General features: G+C 42.9%; 1 protein-coding gene across 1 annotated transcript in view; it reads right to left on the bottom strand.

Annotated features, from left to right (window-relative positions):
- Positions 1–14795, bottom strand: part of P3H2 (prolyl 3-hydroxylase 2) — a 148823-nt gene extending 134028 nt beyond the window's left edge. Inside the window, exon 1 of the mRNA XM_007083551.2 lies at positions 14177–14795. Coding sequence (XP_007083613.2) covers positions 14177–14653 — 477 coding nt within the window. The 5' untranslated portion in view covers positions 14654–14795. The remainder of the gene's footprint in view (positions 1–14176) is intronic.
- Between the last annotated feature and the right edge of the window lie 4970 nt (positions 14796–19765).

The following is a 19765-nucleotide window of genomic DNA, read 5'->3' as shown; positions in this document are numbered from 1 at the left end:
TCTCTTTTTACTTTTTCACATTTCTGTAAACTATTTACAGAGAATGTGCTGGTGACCCTGGTCTAAGATTATTTTAACCAGAATGAAGAAGCAGGACAGAGAGAGAGCTGTAGGACTTTCCTAATAAAAAAGTACTTAATGATTCCCGCATCTGAGGGTACAAGACAGATTTTCATTTCATAAGATCATGGAGTCTTATTAACTCTGGATTGTAAAAAAAAATGTTAAATCTTATCTATCTCAATATCAGTTTTGTGCTTGAAATTTAAATGCAGCCTCCCTGTGAAGCATTTGTCAGACTCATTTTCAAACACCTTCTTCTGGGGTTCCCAATTATATCTAAGTACCTCTTAGTATTAGGAAAAGTCTTCTGTGTTTGAGACGAGATCTTTGTTCTCTGTAACTTCTGTTAGTTGGTCTCAATTGTTCAGTTCCTCAATGCCATAAAGATCAAGAATAATTAATTGTCTCAGGTAATGATCTTTTTAAAACCTTGTTTCTTTAGTCTCTTCATCCCTATTTCAACTTTTATAAAACATAGTTTTGAGTCTTCTATCTCTTTGTCTTTCCTGCACATGCCCAAGTTTATCTAATACCTCTTAAGCTACCACTAAATGAATATTAGTGCAACCTTCTTTCAAGTTCTCCTTTGCAATGATTGACTATCCAAATGTGAGGACCAGCATCAGACACACTGGAAGTACTTCTTTTCTTGTGACCTTTCAAATGCCTTTTATCTCATTCTACTTTTTATTCCATTATAATCTCATCACTTTTTTCTTTTCCACAGGTAGATGGTTGAATCGCTGTACCAGTCCACTAAAGTATTTTAGAATCTCTGGCTGGCAGAGATAAATGGGCTCTTATTAAGCCCTCTGGTCCAGTGTTTCCCTTGGCCAAAAGGACACCTTAAGGCCTAGAGAGAAACATTAGTGATAAAACCAGGGACAGAGCCTGAATTATTTGATCCTAGACTAATTACCCTCTACTTTGTTATTTGAGCTACTCGCCCATTTACCTGACTGTTATATAAGAAGCTGTCTAAATCACTGGTGTCTATGATAAAGAGATGTTTCTTGATTCCCAAACCTAGGCCATCCCCCAGGGATACTCAAGACCAGGGTGGGGAAGAGGCTTAAAGGGGTTTAAAATTCCCAAGATGTGTTGTTCTGTGGGAAGAGATTTTATCTACTAATAGGAAACAGAGAAAGTTTGGAATGTGTTTGAACAGAGTCCATTTTTTTGGGAAAATACAAAGAAGAGGCCACAATCTCAAGGAAATTGTGAAATCAGAGAGTCAGAAAACATAGTGGGGAAGAAAGCAAAAGGACTTTTTGCAACACAATCCCAAGTGCCCAGTAAGAAGATGTTTTTTGTTTTAGCCCAATGGTGAAAGGAGGCTGGTAAGTCTGTGCTCCATTGTACAGAGAATTGAACTTGAAGCCAGTAGCTCAAATTGAGCATGTCAGGTTCTGGTTTTTTTGAGTCTCTAAGCTTTTCTCTACCTTCTGCACATGTAATTATCTTCTCAGTTGATCATGATATGTTGGTTTAACTTTCCCTTTGCCTTTCACCTTCCTTCACAAGTTTGTCCTCTGCCCAGACACTCAAAGACAAAGAATGAGTACTTTTTTCCCCCTCTCTCTCTTTTTTTTCTTTTTTCTTTTCTTTTCTTTTCCCTTTTCTCTTCTTTTCTTTCTTTCTTTCTTTCTTTCTTTCTTTCTTTCTTTCTTTCTTTCTTTCTTTCTTTCTTTTTTTCCCTGAGAGAGAGAGAGCATGAGTAGGGGAGAGAGCAGAAGGAAAGAGAGAGAGAATCTGAAGCAGCCTCTCTGCTCAGCACAGAGCCCAAGGCAGGGCTCCATCCCACAAACCTGGGATCACAACCTAAGCCAAAATCAGGGTGTCAGACACTCAACCAACTGAGCCATCCAGGCACCCCAAATAAGTACTTTTCTGTCAGTGCCAACCTAGGTGAGCCCACAAACTTTTCTTTAAAAACTTCTCACAAGAACCCAGTAGAGTAGGTATGACTACTTCCATTTGCCAGACAGAACTCGGGTTCAGGGGTGCCTGGGTGGTTTAATTGGTTGAGCAACCAACTCTTGATTTCGGCTCAGGTCATGATCTTGATGGAATTTTGGAAGAGTGGTGGTGGTTTGAAGATGATGGCCAAGAAAGAATTCTTAAAGACATCTTTTGTGCAAAAAGGTGATTTTATTAAAGCCCGGGGAAAGGATCCATTGGCAGGAAGAGCTGCACTGGGGTTGTGAAGAGTGGTTATGTACTATGGAGTTGGGGGGAGGGAGGTAAAGTCAAGAGGGAGTTTCTTAAAGGGATTTCCATATGCTAAAGAAGACTCACAGATTACTGGAGGCCTGGCTATTGTCAAACTAAGGTTGTTTTCCCCTCTAGCAAAGCATTATCATTAAGACAGTAGGGAGTTCCTGGAGATTAAGCTATTGATAATAAAGCCCTTTTCTTGTAATATTACTAAAATATGTGTAAACTGATGGAGACTCTCACTTTAACCATTTGTTCTCTGTCCTTTTGTTCTTGGGCAGCCAAGAGTGCCTGAGGAATGTCACACATATCCCACCTTGGAAGGGGGAGAGGCAGGTGAAGGGCTGTGCTAATTTGTGTTTGGCTCTCAACTTGCCTTCTGGTCCCTCATCAATCTCACAGTTCATGAGTTCGAGCCTTGCATCAGCATGGAGCCCACTTGGGATTCTCTCTCTCTGCCCCCCCCCACTTTGTTCTCTCTCTCAAAATAAATAAATTAACTTAAAAAAGAAAAGAAGAAAAGAGAAAGGAAAGGAAAGGAAAGGAAAGGAAAGGAAAGGAAAGGAAAGGAAAGCAAGGAAAGGCAAGGAAAAGCAAGGAAAGTAAAAGAAAAGAAAAAAAAGAAAAGAAAAGAGAAGAGAAGAGAAGAAAAGAAAAGAAAAGAAAAGAAAAGAAAAGAAAAGAAAAGAAAAGAAAAGAAAAAAGAAAAGAAACTCAGGTTCATACAGGTGAGCTTTGAGAAGGTCCTACAATGCATAAAAGAGAGGACTTTTTGAATACAGGTCTGTTTGATGTCAAAATGTAAGCCATGAGAAGTAATTGAGAACTCTGGCTTTGTCATCAGAAAAACCTGTGTTCAGATTTTGCCTCGTTATGTCGTACTAGCTGTATGATCTCAGACATATTTTTGATTTTTATTTTGTTTTTTTATTTTTGTTTGTTTGTTTTGTTTTTGTATTTATTTTTGAGACAGAGAGAAAGCATGAGTCAGGGAGGGGCACAGAGAGAAGGAGACAGAATACGAAGCAGGCTCCAGGCTCTGAGCCATCAGCACATAGTCTGATGCGGGGCTCGAACTCACAAACCAAACCATGAGATCATGACCTGAGTCAAAGTCAGATGCTTAGCCGACTGAGTCACCCAGGCGCCCCAATCTCAGACATATTATTTAACCTTTTAAGCTTCAGTGTCCCTATAGCAAAATGACAATTAAATTACCAATTAAATGACAATTAAATGATCAATGATCAACATTGGTTTGAGCTGTATGGGTCCACTTACACACAGATTTTTTTTTCAGGAAATACAGCACAGACTGTAAATGTATTTCCTCTTCCTTCTAATTTCCTTACTAACATTTCCTTTCCTCTAGCTTCCTTTACATAAGAATACAGTAGATGACACATGTAAACATACAAAATATGTGTTGATGGACTGTTTATGCTATCAGTGATGCTTCAGGTCAAGTGTAAGTTATTAACAGTTACATTGTTGGGGGATCAAAAGTTGTATGTGGAGTTTCAACTGTGTGGGGGTTGGTGCCTTTAACCCCTGTGTTGTTCAAGGGTCAGCTGTACTAAGATCTGTATCTTAGGGTTGTTACGAGAATTTGATGGGAAAATTTTTTAAGGCTTTTAGCATAATACCTGAAACACAGTAATAGTAAATCAATAATATTTATAATTACTAAGAATTATAAAACATACTGCTTCAAAGCTCAGTCCAAATGTGTGATTTCTGTGGAGTTTTTTTTTTAAGGTAATTTTATTATCTTTTCACAGAGATGGACGCAGAGTCACAGAGATGGTGAGTAACCAGGCATGCCATAAAAGGAAAGATTGAGCTACTCCTACGATTTCAAAGAAACCTGAAGCAGCAAAATGGCATTTCCCTCAACAAACTAAAAGTCACTGAAACCACAATTCACTTGGACTGAGCTTTGAGGCAGTATATTTTGTAACTCTAATTATCAGTAAAATTTCCTAAAAGGTAGCATTTCATATCTTACCATATATTGATTTTTTTTTTAAGCCTCAAACATACGATAGAGCAAATGTACTCTTAAAACAACCTGCACTCTTGATTAATTCTTCGGCTTTTCCACCATCTCTGCTTCCAAAAGTTTTTCTTTTTTAGTCCTGTTTTCCTATCTCAAAGTTTAAAATTACCAGCATTTTCTAAAGGGCATTCCTCATATACTACAAATCTTTAAGACATGTCTTTTTTTCATACTTAATTCCATCACGTGGATACAGAACATCCCTGAACAGCGTCCACATAATCTCATAGGAGTTTCCTTCAATGAACCTATTTGAAGGTAGAAGAAATGCTTTATTCATCTTCACATTCCCAAAAGAGAATGTTACCCCTAAAAGTGCTCAGAAAATTCTTTAATTGCTGATTGGGAAAGCAGTGTAGTTTAATATAAATTAAAAGGGAACATTTTTACTAAGAATCTCTTTTTTGTTTGGTTTCCTGTGGCATTTATTTATTTATTGGAGGGGGATCATATCACTTGGTGAATATTCAGTGCTGTGCATATACAATCTCCCCCAAAAGGATTCCTTCCTTCTCTGTTTCACGGAGGAAACTGAGTGGCTCTCCTACCCCAGGCGTTCTCAAAGCAGAAACGTCTCTACTGAGAACAGGCCTGTGGCATTGGAGGGCTTTCAGAATGACCAACATCTGCTTCTGAATGATTGGCTTTATGACAGACATGGATGTCAGAGTGTGACACCCACGTGTTGCTTCATGAAACCTCCTTATACACATGGGACCTTGCCTGGCCTTTGATTTCATTGCCTTCACTTTCCTTGTTTCTATCATCTCTCCATCGTTCTCCCTCTATTTCTGTATCTCTCTTTGGTAGGGTCAGAATGCTTGTGTCCCCCTGATATTCATATGCTGAAACCTAGTCCCCTAGGTGATAGCATTGGGAGGTGGGCATCTAGGAGGTGATTAGGTTGTGAAGGCAAAGCTCTTATGTATGGGATTGGGGACCTTATAAAAGAGGCCCTAGAAAGCTTCCTGGCCCCTTCTGCCACATGAGGTTACAGCAAAGCAGGACTCTCATCAGACCCTGAAATCTACAGGTGCCATAATCTTGGCCTCACAGCCTCCAGAACTGTGAGGGATAAATGTTTGCTGTTTATAAGCCACCCAGCCTGTGGGTTCTGTGATAGCACCCAAATAGACTGAGATACCCTCTGACTCTCTCTCTCTCTCAATCTCTTTGTCATTTTTTCTTTCCTCTGAAACCCTTTTATTTATATTCCCTACTTTTAGGCTTCTATAAGTGGGTGTTTAGGGTTCGAGTCAAGCTGTTTTCTAAGATTACATATGACACAGAGCTAACCCCAAGAAAACTAACAGTTGCAGTGGGTAACTTTTACATGATTGAGTTTGGTTACATTCCAAGTTGAAAGAGATGTAAGTTGGTTCTGGAGTCTGAAGTTTAGAACCAAGAGTGTTAGTTTGTATTGCTAAAGTAACCTGCCCTATCACATTCAGTTGACAAGTGGAAGTAGACAGAAGCCAGATCCCCCAGGCTTTCATACAAGCTAACTTAGCGCACCCACAAAGGAGGACCAGCTATAGGACATGAGCCCAGGGATCTGCATCTTGGAGAATGAAGCTCCACTTCCAACTTCCAATGGGTTTCCCCTTATAAAAGGTGTCACATTACAGCCAAACATTTGCATAAATATCATGGTTCATCAGTAAGCACATTGCTATCTAGAATATATTGTCAAAAACTTGATTTATACTTGTCTAAACGTGATGTCCAGTTATCTTAAATATGCCTAAATATTTAAATCAGTGATTCCCATGTGTGGTGATTTTGACACCCAAGAAACATTTTGAAATGTCTGAAGACATTTTTTGTTGTCACAGCTTGGAGTGGGGCTGAAGGTGTGGCTACTGCTATAAAGTGGGTATAGACCAGACATGCTGGTAACCATCATAACGTGTACAGGACAGCCCATCACAACAGAGAATAATTCATCCCAAAATATCAATAAGCAAAAATTTGGACACTCCAGCTTAAGGCCTACTGACCTGAAAGCATGTAGACTTCACCGTATAATTGAGTCCTCGGTAATCGTATGGAAACAATGATTGACTATGAAAGTCTCTGTCCCTGGTGACTTTTCTAAATGCCATATTCTAGAATCAAATTCTGATTGTTGATCCTGGATTCAATCTAAAAACTATTATTAAGAAACAGCTCTTGCTTCAGTGGGGAAATAATTAGTAAGGTCTTCCGGATTAGTCTTTGATACTATAATTTGAGGTCATTCTTTTAAAAACAGCCAAATCTGGTTTTAAGGTAATTCACTGTGTCTGGAGTCCTAATTATGTGTTGATTTCTTCATGCAAGCCTCTTGATCTTGGCAGAGTAAAAGCTAAAAATTTAGCAGTGAAGCAGGAAAAATAAATCAAAATTGGCTCATTTAACATTTCTGTGATTGAGGGTTTGTTAACAGTTCCTCTGTTTTGCTTTGGATTTGTTTATTTCATTCTATCTCTTGCTTTTCTCCAGTCCCTTCCTGAGTTCCAGTATAATTACGCTGCAGTCCTCAGGAGTATCCCATTACTTGTCCAAAAACTGAAATCCACTATTTGCAGATAATGAATTCCAGTAGGATCATTCTGATACCCCTACACTTCTGGAAAATCTGACATCTTGGATCTCCCTCTCTCTGGCTCTACTCTTTCATTTCTCTTCCAAAGAAGATTCTTCGCCTCATTCATTTTCATCAGGCTTACTGGGGAACAGCAATAACCCAGGTTCCTATTCCTGAGTTTTTCCCAAAGTGGGCAGAATAGTAGCTCAGGGAATAGCATCGTATAAGGTAGCTTTTATCTTCAGGGTTTATTTCCATTTAGCAAATAATGCGTTTCATTTAAATTGGGTTTAGTTTGTGTTTTTAGGGTGAGCCTTATAAACAAAGTGGTCATCTGCAATGTCACAAAGGTGGGACTCAGGGTTCTTGAATTCTAATCCTGGATTTTCCATTAAATTGCTGGATGAGTTTGGACAACTTGATTCTCCTTCAGGCTTTATTTTCCCATCTGTGAAATGAGATGGTTGGAACACTGATGTTCCATGAATGTGGTAGTTAGCAGCTGCAGAAAGATGGGGAGCTGGGAGGGGAGGGGAACATCTTCCCAACATATGTCCAAGTCTTGCACAAGGCATATGGGGAAAAGGGACATTAAAAGAAGTCTCACAGAAGTAGATACCTATGTCTGTATACGAAATTAAACAAGAAGCTCTTATGGCCTTCATTTCATGAGAGCCAGAAATCTGACATTGCTTCTACCACTACCTGCTTTTCTCTCTCCTTTGTCGACCCCCTCAACCCTCTCCTTTTCACATGTAATTGCACTGTGTGGATCACCAATGGGACCAGGAATCAGGGAGGAGAGGAAGAAAGAGAGAAGTGAGTATAGAAAGCAAAGTAAAGCAGAAAGGGGTGTGGTCAAGTGAGACCAGCTTCTTCTGACAATGGTCTGCAACCTTCTTCCATCCTGAAAACCAAAAATCTTACACTCCAGCACTAAAGCATACCAAATCATTTTTTAAAGATGTGTTTGGGCCATTTGGCAAATGAGGGCTAGGCCTCATGGAAATTACATAGCTAGGAAGTCAGACGGCAGGAAAGGAGGGATGGATAAAAGGACAGAACAAGAATTATAGGAGAAAAGCTGAATGGAAAAAAAGACAGGAGAAATTATTTTTCCTAATGAGAAATGCAAAATTTTCCACCAGACAACTATGACTCTTGGCTGAGTGGCTTATGCATCATGTGAATGAAAATGCAGGGTGGGCAGGGCAGTTCAGGAAGCTCTGCCTTGTGTCTGCTCTGTCTCCGAAGGCAACAGGTCCCCTGCAGACCTCCGCCACACCACTGATTCACCAGACAGTCCTTCAGAAGGTAGCCATGGCCACTGCATAGAGTCTGGGAAAAGCACTGGCCAGAAAGTAGAACACCTACATTTTGAACTCAGCTTCACCTAGTGACCCTCCTCGAATTGTCATGGAAACTCTGAGGCCAGTGTCATCAGCTAGTAAGTGACAGGGACAGACTTCATGATCACTGAGGATCCTTCAAGCTATAGCATCGTTATAGTTGCAACCATTTTCACTTGTCGCCCTTGCTAGACCACATTTCTTGAGCAAAATACTTCTCTCTCTCTCTCTCTCTCTCTCCCCCCCAGCTCTAAGATCTGTATGTGATTCTAAGAAATCCTGTTTACTCAATTCCTCGGCAATACAGAAGAACCATTATTACAGCGAATCCCAGGACTTCTTGTTTTAGGTGAACCCAGCCATCTTTCAGAATATATCAAGCCCCATCCATGAAGCAAGCTGACATTTTATTAAACATTCCCAGAGGAATTCCACACCGCTATCCCTCTGGAAATTATCAGGGAGCTAACGATATTAGTGACAGAATACATTTATTTGATTCTCAGAGATGGAATCTGTGAAGAGAGACAAGCAGTGTATTGTTTTCCTTTATTAAAACCTGTAAAGGAATCCCTGATTCACCAGACTAGGAGAGGAGAAAAACTTATAAGCAGTTCCTGCTCTCATCAAGCTGAATATTAAAGCCTCTGTGGCACTTCCTATTTGTAATCGCAATGGATGACTAATAAAGACTTGAGCTCCATTTGGGAGGCCCCAAATGGACAAGCCCCCAGTGGAGACAACTGAGATTCTGATTCCTTGGCTCATAGGACTGAAAAGCTCCTAGGCAAAGAATCTCCAAGGTTTCCTCCCTAAGAAGTGGGACACAAAGATTCTACTAGTGGATTTTGATGATTCAGGCACAAAAAAGGCCCAGTTGTAACAAAAAAAAAAAAAAAAAAAAAAAAAAAAAAAAAAAAAAAAGCCATATCCTTGAGGAAATAATCACTAGGGCAATTTCAGAACAGCTATTTCAAGAAGACATAAAGTTAACTTCCTATTTGAAATAATTTGGGGGAAAAATGTACACTGTCTACATAGAGCTAAAAAAGTTTTGAAAAAGGGACACAAAAAAGGTTTCTATTCCGAAGTAACAGTTCAGAAATAACTAGCAGTCGTGACCTAGGCTTTCCATTTTTTGTTTGTTTTGTTTTGTTAAGGCATTCATCTAGAAAGAGAAAGAAGTTGATAAAGCAGATTAAGAAAGTTCCTTGGGTTTACTTTTTTTTTCTTTTCTAGAAACCCCTAATAAAATAGATTATGGTCAAGAGATGACTCCAGGAGGGAGATAGGATTGCCTAACTTAACTGCTATTTCCGTTTCCCCCCAACCCCCCTTTAATCCTGAGAAGAAAAACAAAGGTCAAATGGCCCAAAGCACCAACTCAGAAACAAAACATGCAGGGGCAAGCTTTTTTTAAGTTAAAAAAATAAATAAGCAGCACTGGTCTTTTGCTTTTTGTTTTTGTTTTTTATTCAAAGGCTGGGAACAGTGGGAGAAAAACAGCTACTGTCAAAGTATTCTGAATATAAAGCACAGAGATAAGGGGAAAAAAGTATCTCTCTTACGTTTGTTTACATTCAACAAATATACATAAAGCAGGCACAATGTGTCAAAGATTTTCTGAAGCACAGCTTTAAGTAATAATTAAATTAGGGGGAAAAAAAAAAAGATGGAGGAAAAAGACACTGAGGTTTGCAACACTAGCCAGAACTCACAAGCAGAAAAAAGTGAGAAGTCAAGGAATCTGCAGTCTTTCTGTAAGTTTCTGCTGCAACTGACCAGCCAAGAAACCAAATAACTAGTATGAGGATACCTCCGGTTGCCATAGGAAGATCTTTCTCAACAGTATCTCTACACAAGAAACCAAGCTATTATCATTCAACAAACATACACTGAGGGTTTATTGCTACTGCACTCTGTTTTTGATATTTGAGGGGGATACAGAAGCTGAGGACTCAAGTGAGATCTATTATACCTAAATTTCTAATTTTAAATCATATTTTAATGCCTGTATGATTAATAATCATCCACCTAATAATCATCCAGATCTAGAAACTCCCACTTTAGGAGATGCAAAAATGACTAAGACAGTTCTTGATGTCAAGAAGCTCACATAAGTGACAGGCAAATAAAGGAATTTCTCAGAAAACAAAGCTAAAAATAAAACATGCTATGAGAGGGAGAAATTCTTTGCTGTGGACATTCAAAGGAAGGAGAAACTGTGTTCTCTTGGGAGCTCCAGATAGAAGGAAGGAGGGCCTCAGAGAAAGAGGTATATTTGTGTTAGGATAATTACCATTCGAACATGCACAGAAGAAGGAAAAATCTACTATTAAACTAGTAAGAAGAAGAAGTATGTTTATTTCTTCTATGTTTATATGTTTATTCTTATTATGTTATATCTCCAGTGTTTAGTGAGAAATAGGACACTTTACCTAAATCTTCTCTTAAACCTAGCCTAAACCAATCAGATAAGTCCTATTATTTCCCCATGTTGCAGATGGGAAAAGCAAAGCTCAGAAAGTTTACATAATTTTCTCACAGTCAAGCAGCCAAAGACTGAGGAACTAAAAGTTCAATTCCAGATCTATCCCATTCTAGAACCTACCCACCACCTAGAGAATAAACAAAGCCCAGATGTGCAAAAGTATCAAATACACAAAACATCCATTGCCCCCTCTAGCTGGAAGGAGGCAGAGAGGGGAATATAGGACCAGGAAGGTTAGGGGGGAGCCGGGCTATGGATACTGGATTCAACTATGTGGGCTTTATAAGGCAGCAAGGGGAAGCCACTAAAGGTTTCTGAGCAGGGAATACTATAATGAAAGTTCTATGTTAGGCTTTGGGCTATGACTGATGAGTCGTATCTAACAATCTGAAATGATAAAAATCAAAGTTTGAAGAGTCTCACCCTGCATTTAAACAAAAAGGTGTGGCTAGATACCAAGTGGGACTACTGCCTCATAGCTGTCCAGACAAATTCCCAACATGCCAGTTCTTAAGGAACATTCTACAGAGCAGCGCTTAAGATAAATGCAGTGAGTGTCTGTTATACCACAGGACAAGGACCTACTCATCCCTGGAGCTGTCCAAATCTGGCAGAAGGATAGCCCTGGGGACTGTAGGATGCCGGGGGACCTAAGGCGACCCCAGCGGGCAGCAGGCATAGCACAGGCATGGGCATTAGTTATCCACAAAGCCCAGACTCCTGATTCTCAGTCCTGTGCTCATTTCATCAAATCCTATTGCCTCTGCCATTAAATATGTAACACTTATGTGGGCCCCTTTCCCTCTCGGGTTCTCCCTTTCCCCAGCTGTGAAATGAGAAATTGGACTTCATGGGACTCAGATTTTGCAATTCTCAACCCATCTTCCTCTCCAACATACTGGTATAAAAAATCTGCTTCCATCAGTGGCTCACCAGCTGGGATATGGTAGAGGAACAGCAGCTCCTGAGAGCTTCTATAGTTGGTAAATCCTGAACTGAGAAGAACGGTACTCCCTTATCTCTAGGAAGCCCACTAGTTCTGACTATATTATAGGCTTCATGGTTCTCAAATTCTGGTTGTGAACTTGCCATTGAATTCAGTCTGGCCCGGGACTCTCCTTTTCAAGTGCAGTCTGGTTCACTGAAGTCAAAAATAATTCAACAACATGAAGGGCCACGCTCATATCCAGGCACATGCAGAGAACTCCTCATTCTATCATCAGCGAGTAAGCACTTCTGGACCCACACTTGTCAGAGCCTGAGCATACTTTGTTATTATTTGAGAGTTTTGTTTTACTCTCAAAGGATGGCGTCTGCATGCATGGGTGCATGCGTGCGTGCGTGCATGTGTTTATGATTAAAATTCCCAGGAAGCCAAGCAGAGACTGAACTTGTGGAGTTCTTGGGAGAAGGGAGGGAGGAACCATGTTACACCTTATTACACATTCACAGAGACACCCCTACAAACTCCAGCCATCAAAAATGAATCTCCAAAGAAACACAAATATCTCCCCAAGAGATTATCAGTTATGTAGATCCAAGAAACTTTGCTTATTAGAGTAGAGGTGAATAGGGAGAAGATACGTGTTCCGTTCTCAGAAACACTGCTAATAAAACAGAAATTAGCACACGGGTTCATTTTCTTGAGAGAACGTCTTAAACTTTGTTGGTTGATCCGTCACACCCAACAGTTCACCCACAGAGGTGCCCAGGAGTAGCTGATTCCTATGATCAATTCACCGCAAAAATGTGAGGCGTGTCAAACCTATAGCTTCACCATTTTGACCCTCCAGCCAGGAGACTGAAGCAGAATGACTGCTAAATGTGACATTAACAGCGATGCAGGCTTCATTGGAGAACCAAAGAAACCGACATTTCAAAAGTTACCTCGTGGTTATTTATTTTTCTAGGACTGGAGACGAGTACGCATTCCTTCAGGAAAATCTCCCCGAGGTGTGTGACAGAAGTATCAGCGGGACTGCCAACCTCACATCTGAGATTCCTGGGAAGACTGTGCTATGGGGACCAAACTGGACCACCCACACGTTCTATTCTGGGAACTGGCTCAGTTTATCTTCAGCTGTCAGGTACTTAAGGTCTCTTCCCTCTCTGCTATTGACTGATTTCTCTAAGACCACCAAAAATCATGCCATTCATCCGAAAGAAAGCAGATTTATACTTCATGCATGCTTTAGCAAATTCATCAAGAAGCACAAGCAAGCAGAAGACAAATCTTGGAAAGGATTCAGGCTTTATCCTTATTTCTTACCCAAGATATTAGTCTAGTGGACTCCAGCCCCTTAGCCATAGCACTGGTAGTCTCAGTTGTGATTTCCTGAACTCCACAAACAACTGCAAATCTCCAGAGAGCCCTTCCCACAAGAGCACAGACCTTGTGGGATGGTGTTCACATGGATGTACATGGTGTGTATTTTTGCCACCCTAGAAATTCAGCCTGGTCTACCGGCTAACAGTAAGGGCCAACCCACAAAGCTGTCACTTCAACAGGTGTAGAAGAGACACTGACACCTTGACATAAAAAGCCAGAAAGTGGGGGACGGAGGAGAAAAGTATAAGTTCAGAGTGTCATGGATGGTGTCCAGAAATAGACTAAATTCTCTGCTGAAGCATCCAGACAGATCGTCAAAATTGCGGATGTGGATAAAATGCCCACATACACCGTATGCTGCCGACACTAACTTCAGGCAGGTTGAATACACACAAATAAAACCCAAAGGAGAGTGCTGGGCATCTGACGTCAAATAACTCACTCCAGTGCTTACCTCCAGAAATCAGAAGCCCTCTGTAAAAGGAGAGTAAGTCAGCACTTTGGGTAGATACTTTTAGTCAGATTGCCTCACACAGATTCACCTCTTCCGTACCTGCTCTTTAACTTTTGATCTTTACTGCTTTGTAGGTGCAGGGGGAAATAGAAGAAAAGAAATTTGTTTCAGAGCAAGGCAACTTTTAACTCTGTTGTTCTGAGGTCGTTTTCTTTTAAACTTCAGAGAAAAGCTGCAGACTAGGTGTACACGAGGGATGAGTGAGTGGAGACAAGAGAAATGGGGGTGAGGTTGGATCAAGAAACGAAGGGAGGGAAGACCTTATACTAGACCCAGCTGTGCCAAAGTCTCAAAACTTAGCTTGGGACGGGTCCTTTAAACCTCATCGTATCAATGCTGTCCTCTTTTGGAGAGACAAGTTGATGCCAGTGGAGCTAATGGCTTGCGCCGGGTTCATCTAGTGTTGGTGACACACCCTGGGCCACCAGATACCTAGATGCACAAACAGAAGACAGACAGGCAAAAGGAGACGCGGGCAGAAAGGTTAAGGAGCAGAGAGCGCCGGCCAAGGGACAGGGGCCGTGGGGGAGGGCTCGAGAGAGCGTCCCGGAGCCGCAGGGGGCGTTAGGTGCGCGCTCTGGGTACCTTGATGTAGGCCCGCTGCAGGTAGTTGTAGGGCACTCTGCGCTGGAAGTCGCTGCGCACATCCTCGCTGACGCGGTGGCGGGACGCGGGGCCCCCGAGGCGCTGGGTCTGGCAGCTGCGATAGCAGCGCGCCCGCTCCAGCAGCGCGCGGAAGAAGGGCAGCTCGGCCGCGGGGCCCGCGCCGGGGGACGCGAGCGGGCGGCGCGCGGCGCAGTGGCGGGCGCAGCGCGCGCGGACCTCCCGCAGACGCCGGTGGCTGCGCAGCGCCGCTTCCAAGTCGCGCACCGCTTGTTCGTAGTCCTCGCTGTAGTAGGCGGCCACGCCGCTGGCGTAGAGCAGGTCGAAGGGCTGCAGAGGCCCGGGCTCGCGCTGCGCCTCCGGGCGCGGGCTGTCCGGGGGGCCGCCCCACAGTGGCGGCGGGAGCAGCAGCAGCAGCAGCGGCAGCAGCGGCAGCGGCGCCCAGATGCGCTCCCGCATCCTCCGGCGCGGAGAGGCGCGGGACGGCCACGCTCACAGACGGCTCCGGCACCTGGCGTCAGGGCCCCGTCTCCCACCTCCGCGGTGAGAGCGCCGGCCCCGCCGCGATCCTGCTGCCCCGCAAGCCCCAGGTGGCCGCCGGCGCTCCGCCGACTGAGAGGCGGAGGCCGGGTCGGCCGGCCGCTCTTAAAGGGACGCCCACAGCTCACACGCTCCTCCTGCTGCCCGAGCCTCCGCGAGCCGCTCGCCGGCGCTCAGCGCGCGCCCTGCAGGCCCCGGCCGCCGCCGTCCGCAGGCCAGGTGCCGCACCGCCCAGTGCCAGCCGGGGAGCGGGCGCCGCTAGGGGCCGGTCCGAGACCGGTGCTTTCCACGTGGGCTCCCTTCTGCGTTGCAGAATGGATGGGAATGCTCCCTTTTTAGAGTGGAGGAAACCCCGGCTTAGGTTAGGACTCCAATCCTCTTCTGGAATTGGTGCATGGCCTCGCAGTTGGCAGAGCCCGTCACATTCAGGGGAAGCACTGAAGCTCCATCTCAGGCTGGGAGGAAAGCACCAGGGGACCAACTGGCCCAGGTGCGGAGGCTTGAGGAGAAAGGCATGCGTTCAAGTTTACAGAAGTGTGAAAAGGCAAAGGGAGGACTCAACCTTGGGTCAATGGAATCCGAGTTTCCTGCGCCTTCCCTTAGGGAGGGTCCGTCCCTTGCCTTTTCATCCCACTTTGCGTGGGTGTGTGGTCTGCCTTGGAGCGGGGGTGGGGGCAAGGGAGGAGCCAAATAGCCCACTTTCTGTGCTCAGGTGGTATCACGGGACCTAGAGGACCATTGGAAAGGCGAAGCCGTCCTTAACATTCTGCCTGTTAGTGTACCACCCGTGTATCTTGTGCAATCAAGCCTCAGCTTCCTCATCTTCTGCAACAGGCAAATGTCCCAACACAGCCAATCGTTTTCAAATAGAAATTCTTATTGTAGGAGTTGAACAAAGAGGCAGTTTAAACTTCCAGTACCGTACCCCCAGGACTTAAGCCATGAGCATCCATCTAGGAATGAGAAAGCTGAAAGAAAGGTCTGGTTGCCAGACTCCAATACACTTTAGCTGGGGGCTTTCCTGTTCCTCTGCTTCTCCTCTCTCATAAATACCTTCTGAATCAAGGTGTTCCCCTCTTTCCTGTTTGTTGGCTCCAAACTCTCCAAAGATTCCAGAGAGCTTACTCACTGGACCCTTGACTCCAACCTGCCTCCTGAAGACATTCCTGTGTTCTCCTAGTGCCTGTGGCAATGTCTCCGAAGTCTCCTCCGCCACTGAGATGGTGAGCAAGAGGGAAGGGTGATGGGAAAGAACCACATGTATCATCTAGTTAATGAATCTTCAAAAAAAACAAGTCTTGTGTGTGGAATCCCCACTCTGCTGAGGAGGTTGCCAGAATTTTATGGTCCTTCCTTCATTCATCTTGCTGGGTTTGACCACTCCGACCGTGAACAGCCTTGCCTTTGTAATTCCGAGGCGCCCCAAAGAATCATGCTGTTATTATTTTTCTCTACCAAACCTCTCTCATTCTGGCTCATTCCACTGATGGAAAAGCTCCAGTTTGGAGCTGAGTGTGTACTGAATGCTTTAAATGTTCAGTATGCCAGAATTTGCACTTGGGTCACCCGCCCAGACTTTTTCTCTAGGGATTGACTCTCTTTTCAGATAAGACTCAGAGTCCAGAGTTAATCAGTGCGCTTGTGGGAGGTTTTGAAGCACACTAGGTGAGGCAGTCTTGCTGTGTGGCTGGGGACAAAGTGCCAGGAGGCTTTGCTATAGATCATCCTTAGGTTCCATGTCATTCCCACGTCATTTTATAAATGTCCATTAAACTCCTGTCTTTGGATGCCTGCTCTCAATTCGGTATTCTGGGGAAAACGGCGGATGCATAAGCCAGGGGTCTTATTCCTGAAAGCTCACAATGTTGTACAGGACACAAACTTAATATATGGCACTATAATACAAGGTAGAATGTGGTACATGTTAGATTCTAGTCAAAGTAGTGTAGAAATGAAGATCCTGCAAAGGTGGCTTCTGGTAGAAGAATCTTGGAAAACCGTAGAGAAGAACTGGCACAGAGTCAAAAGCTTAGGGTCTGTAGCCATAGCAAACTTCCTCCTGATCCCCAAATCTGAGCAAGTGCTTTCGAATCTTCTGCATATCCTTCTGCTTTTATCTCCCTCTGTAAAAACCCTGTGTGTCTTTATAGAAAGCATTAATTGACATCTCAGAGGTGCTTGAACGTTGGAATCAACTGAAAAGACAAAAAAGCTGATAATTGTCTCTCACTCAGAGAGATTCTGATTTAATTGGTCTGGGGTATGGCCTCAGCATTGAGATTTTTTTTTTTTTTAAGTTTCCTAAGTGATTCTAAGATGAATCCAAGATTGAGAACTACCAGCCTAGTGTCAATGACATAGCCCAAAGAGTAAGCCCATGGGTCAGGACTCCAGGTGCCATGGAGGATTCATGAATCTGAGAAGTGCCAGTCCTCATATCCTCAGATATCTGTTCCCCCAGAAGGACATTCTAATCTCCCCTTTAAGGCTGGATCACAACAAATGTTCACGACCATATTGGGATAAGAGCCATGTAAGATGGAGAAAATGATACCAGGCAAGGCTCTAACTGATGGCATCAACGTGTGTTGAGGAAGGCAGTCCTCTCTGGGTCTCTCACACTCTGGAATGTCTTGGGTGTGCCAAGAATGCACTTTCCCTTTACCTGCGTCATATCTTCGACAACTGGGTCCCATGTCAGAGTTTTGGACTCATTAAGACTGGGATGGGGCTCCAAAATGTGTATTTCTAACAAGTCCCTTGGTGATTGGTTCTTTCCTTCCTTCCTTGAACCCTAATAAGTTCCTGAGGCTTTTTGTGCAAGGATTATACTTTGAGAATCACTTCGTTAATACAATTTCTTATGGAGAGTGATTCTCAAATTTCGTTGTGTATCCAAAAACTAGTAAAAGACACAGAGGCCCTGGCTTTTTGAAGTGGAATCATGTATGGACCTTAATGTTTCTACCAGGTCCCCCAGGAGTTCTAGATCCACCAAAGTTGGAGAACCTCCTATTTAGTTAGTGCTGTTCCCCCATCCCCAAGGAGACATTGTTGTCACAACTATGGAAGAGTACAGTTGTACACCCGGCTTCTAATGGGTAGAGGCAGGGTGCGGTGCTAACTATTTCATGATGACCAGGAGAGCCTCCTACAACAAGAATTACCCACCCTAATGTATCAACAGTGCACAAGTTGAGAAACCGTGGGCTAGAACATGGCTTAAGCACAGCAAATCTTACTCAGTTTCCTTACATTATGAATGAGGAAACTTAGGCCCATGGGTCACATACCTAGGCAGTGGCGGGAACAGCAGGATTCATTTGATATATTGACAAAGTAAAACATGCCTGCTGCATGTCTGGGACACTGGATGATAGTAGCTTTGTGAATTTTTTAAAAAGGGAAAAGAAACAAAAATGCATGAAAGTAAGAAAAAATGAAGAGGTGGAAAAGGGACCCATTGGAAGTGACAGATGTTGGGGTTTCTGCTGAGATGGGCACTGGTAGAGAGCAATTTTGCTTTTGTTCCCCATTCCTTACAATTCAGAGGACAGCCAGAGCACAACAGAATCCATCCAAAAGCCTTAAAAGGGATTCCATCACTTCCTTTTTTATTATATTTGGAATGAATCTTGACAGAAGCTTGAATTTCCTTTTGACTTCTGTTTACAAGTTGACAGTATTATTGTACCCACTTGCTTTAGGAAACCCCCAGCAGGAAGGAATTCAGGAAAAAAGGAGATCTTCAAACGCTTCTTATTTTCCCCAAATCAGCTCAATTTTTCAAAGCTGACTTCTCTCTTTCCTGCAAAATCCTTATGGTACAATGAAAAGTGTACTCAGACTTCAGCAGCAGACTTAATCAACACTTTCCGTAAGCAAATCTCATAGTAGTTTGTTTTGATCATGTGTAACCGGGGCTCTTGCTTGCCCCAAACATTTTTGATTCCTTTAAAATGAAAGGAATAATTCTCACTATGCAACAACCCAACCCTGTTCAGCTGCTGTTGATGCTGGCGACAAGGGAGCTGTTTGGAATACTTTTTTTATTACACAAATAGGATCATCTGAAGACTTTTTTTTTTTTTCCTCCAAATAAGTTAATGTGAAAGGCAAACCACCAACAATCTATCACAATAAGAAAAAAAAAAGTCCTCCATGGACGGAGAGGTGTTTTTTGTTTGTTTTTTTTTTAGAAAAATTAATATTTAACTTACATTTAAAACCGAGCAGGAGTTGCCACATTCCAGGACTCTCTGTTCCCTTCCAATTTCCTTAATAGCTCTGTCCCTGTGCTTACCTTAATTCCTAATCGAGCTCTACAATTCCAAATCAAACAAAACACTGCAAACTCTCAGTCCCCACTCTCCTGTCATGGAGGCATTCTAAATTCATTCCTCCTGAGACTTGCATTTTAGTTGAATGAGAAAAAAGTGACATAGGAATGCTAATTATCCCCCAAATAATTTAAGCTAAAAACAGTTCAGAACAAGATCAAGAGAACTGGGTATATCCTCTGTGTTGGGTATCGTGCCAGAAACATGCAGTCATTTCACTTTCGAGTTCCTTTTTGGGAAAGACATTAGTCCTGTCATTTTACTAGTGAGAAAAACGAGACTTCTAAAAGAGGAACAATTTGCCAAAGGCTGCCAGTTTACAAGTTGCAGGCCCAGGGCTGAAGTCTGTTTACTGTTTCTCTTGCTGTACTTAATGGCCACTCCCTACTCCTCAAATATCTTCAAAGCTCCTGTCAAAATTCTGCTTTGGTTAAATTTGTACGAAGCACATTTTTTTTCTTCAGTCACCAACTTTGTTTTATGTACCTCATTCAGCTAGAGTCACAGACTCATGATTTTTTTTTTTTTTTTTTTGCAAAATAAATACGGACAAGGTGCATGTGTGTAAAACTATATGTATTAGCCAGAAGCTGAATATGACCCTGAACTCAACTTGATAGGTGACACAATGCATATAGCAAGAGTCATGACCATAAGTAAATAGGTCGTAATTCATTCCTACATAAGATAT

This window comes from Panthera tigris, chromosome C2 (assembly GCF_018350195.1).
Source record: "Panthera tigris isolate Pti1 chromosome C2, P.tigris_Pti1_mat1.1, whole genome shotgun sequence".
In the NCBI taxonomy this organism is placed as follows: domain Eukaryota; kingdom Metazoa; phylum Chordata; class Mammalia; order Carnivora; family Felidae; genus Panthera; species Panthera tigris.
This window is presented reverse-complemented; position numbering and strand designations above follow the sequence as displayed.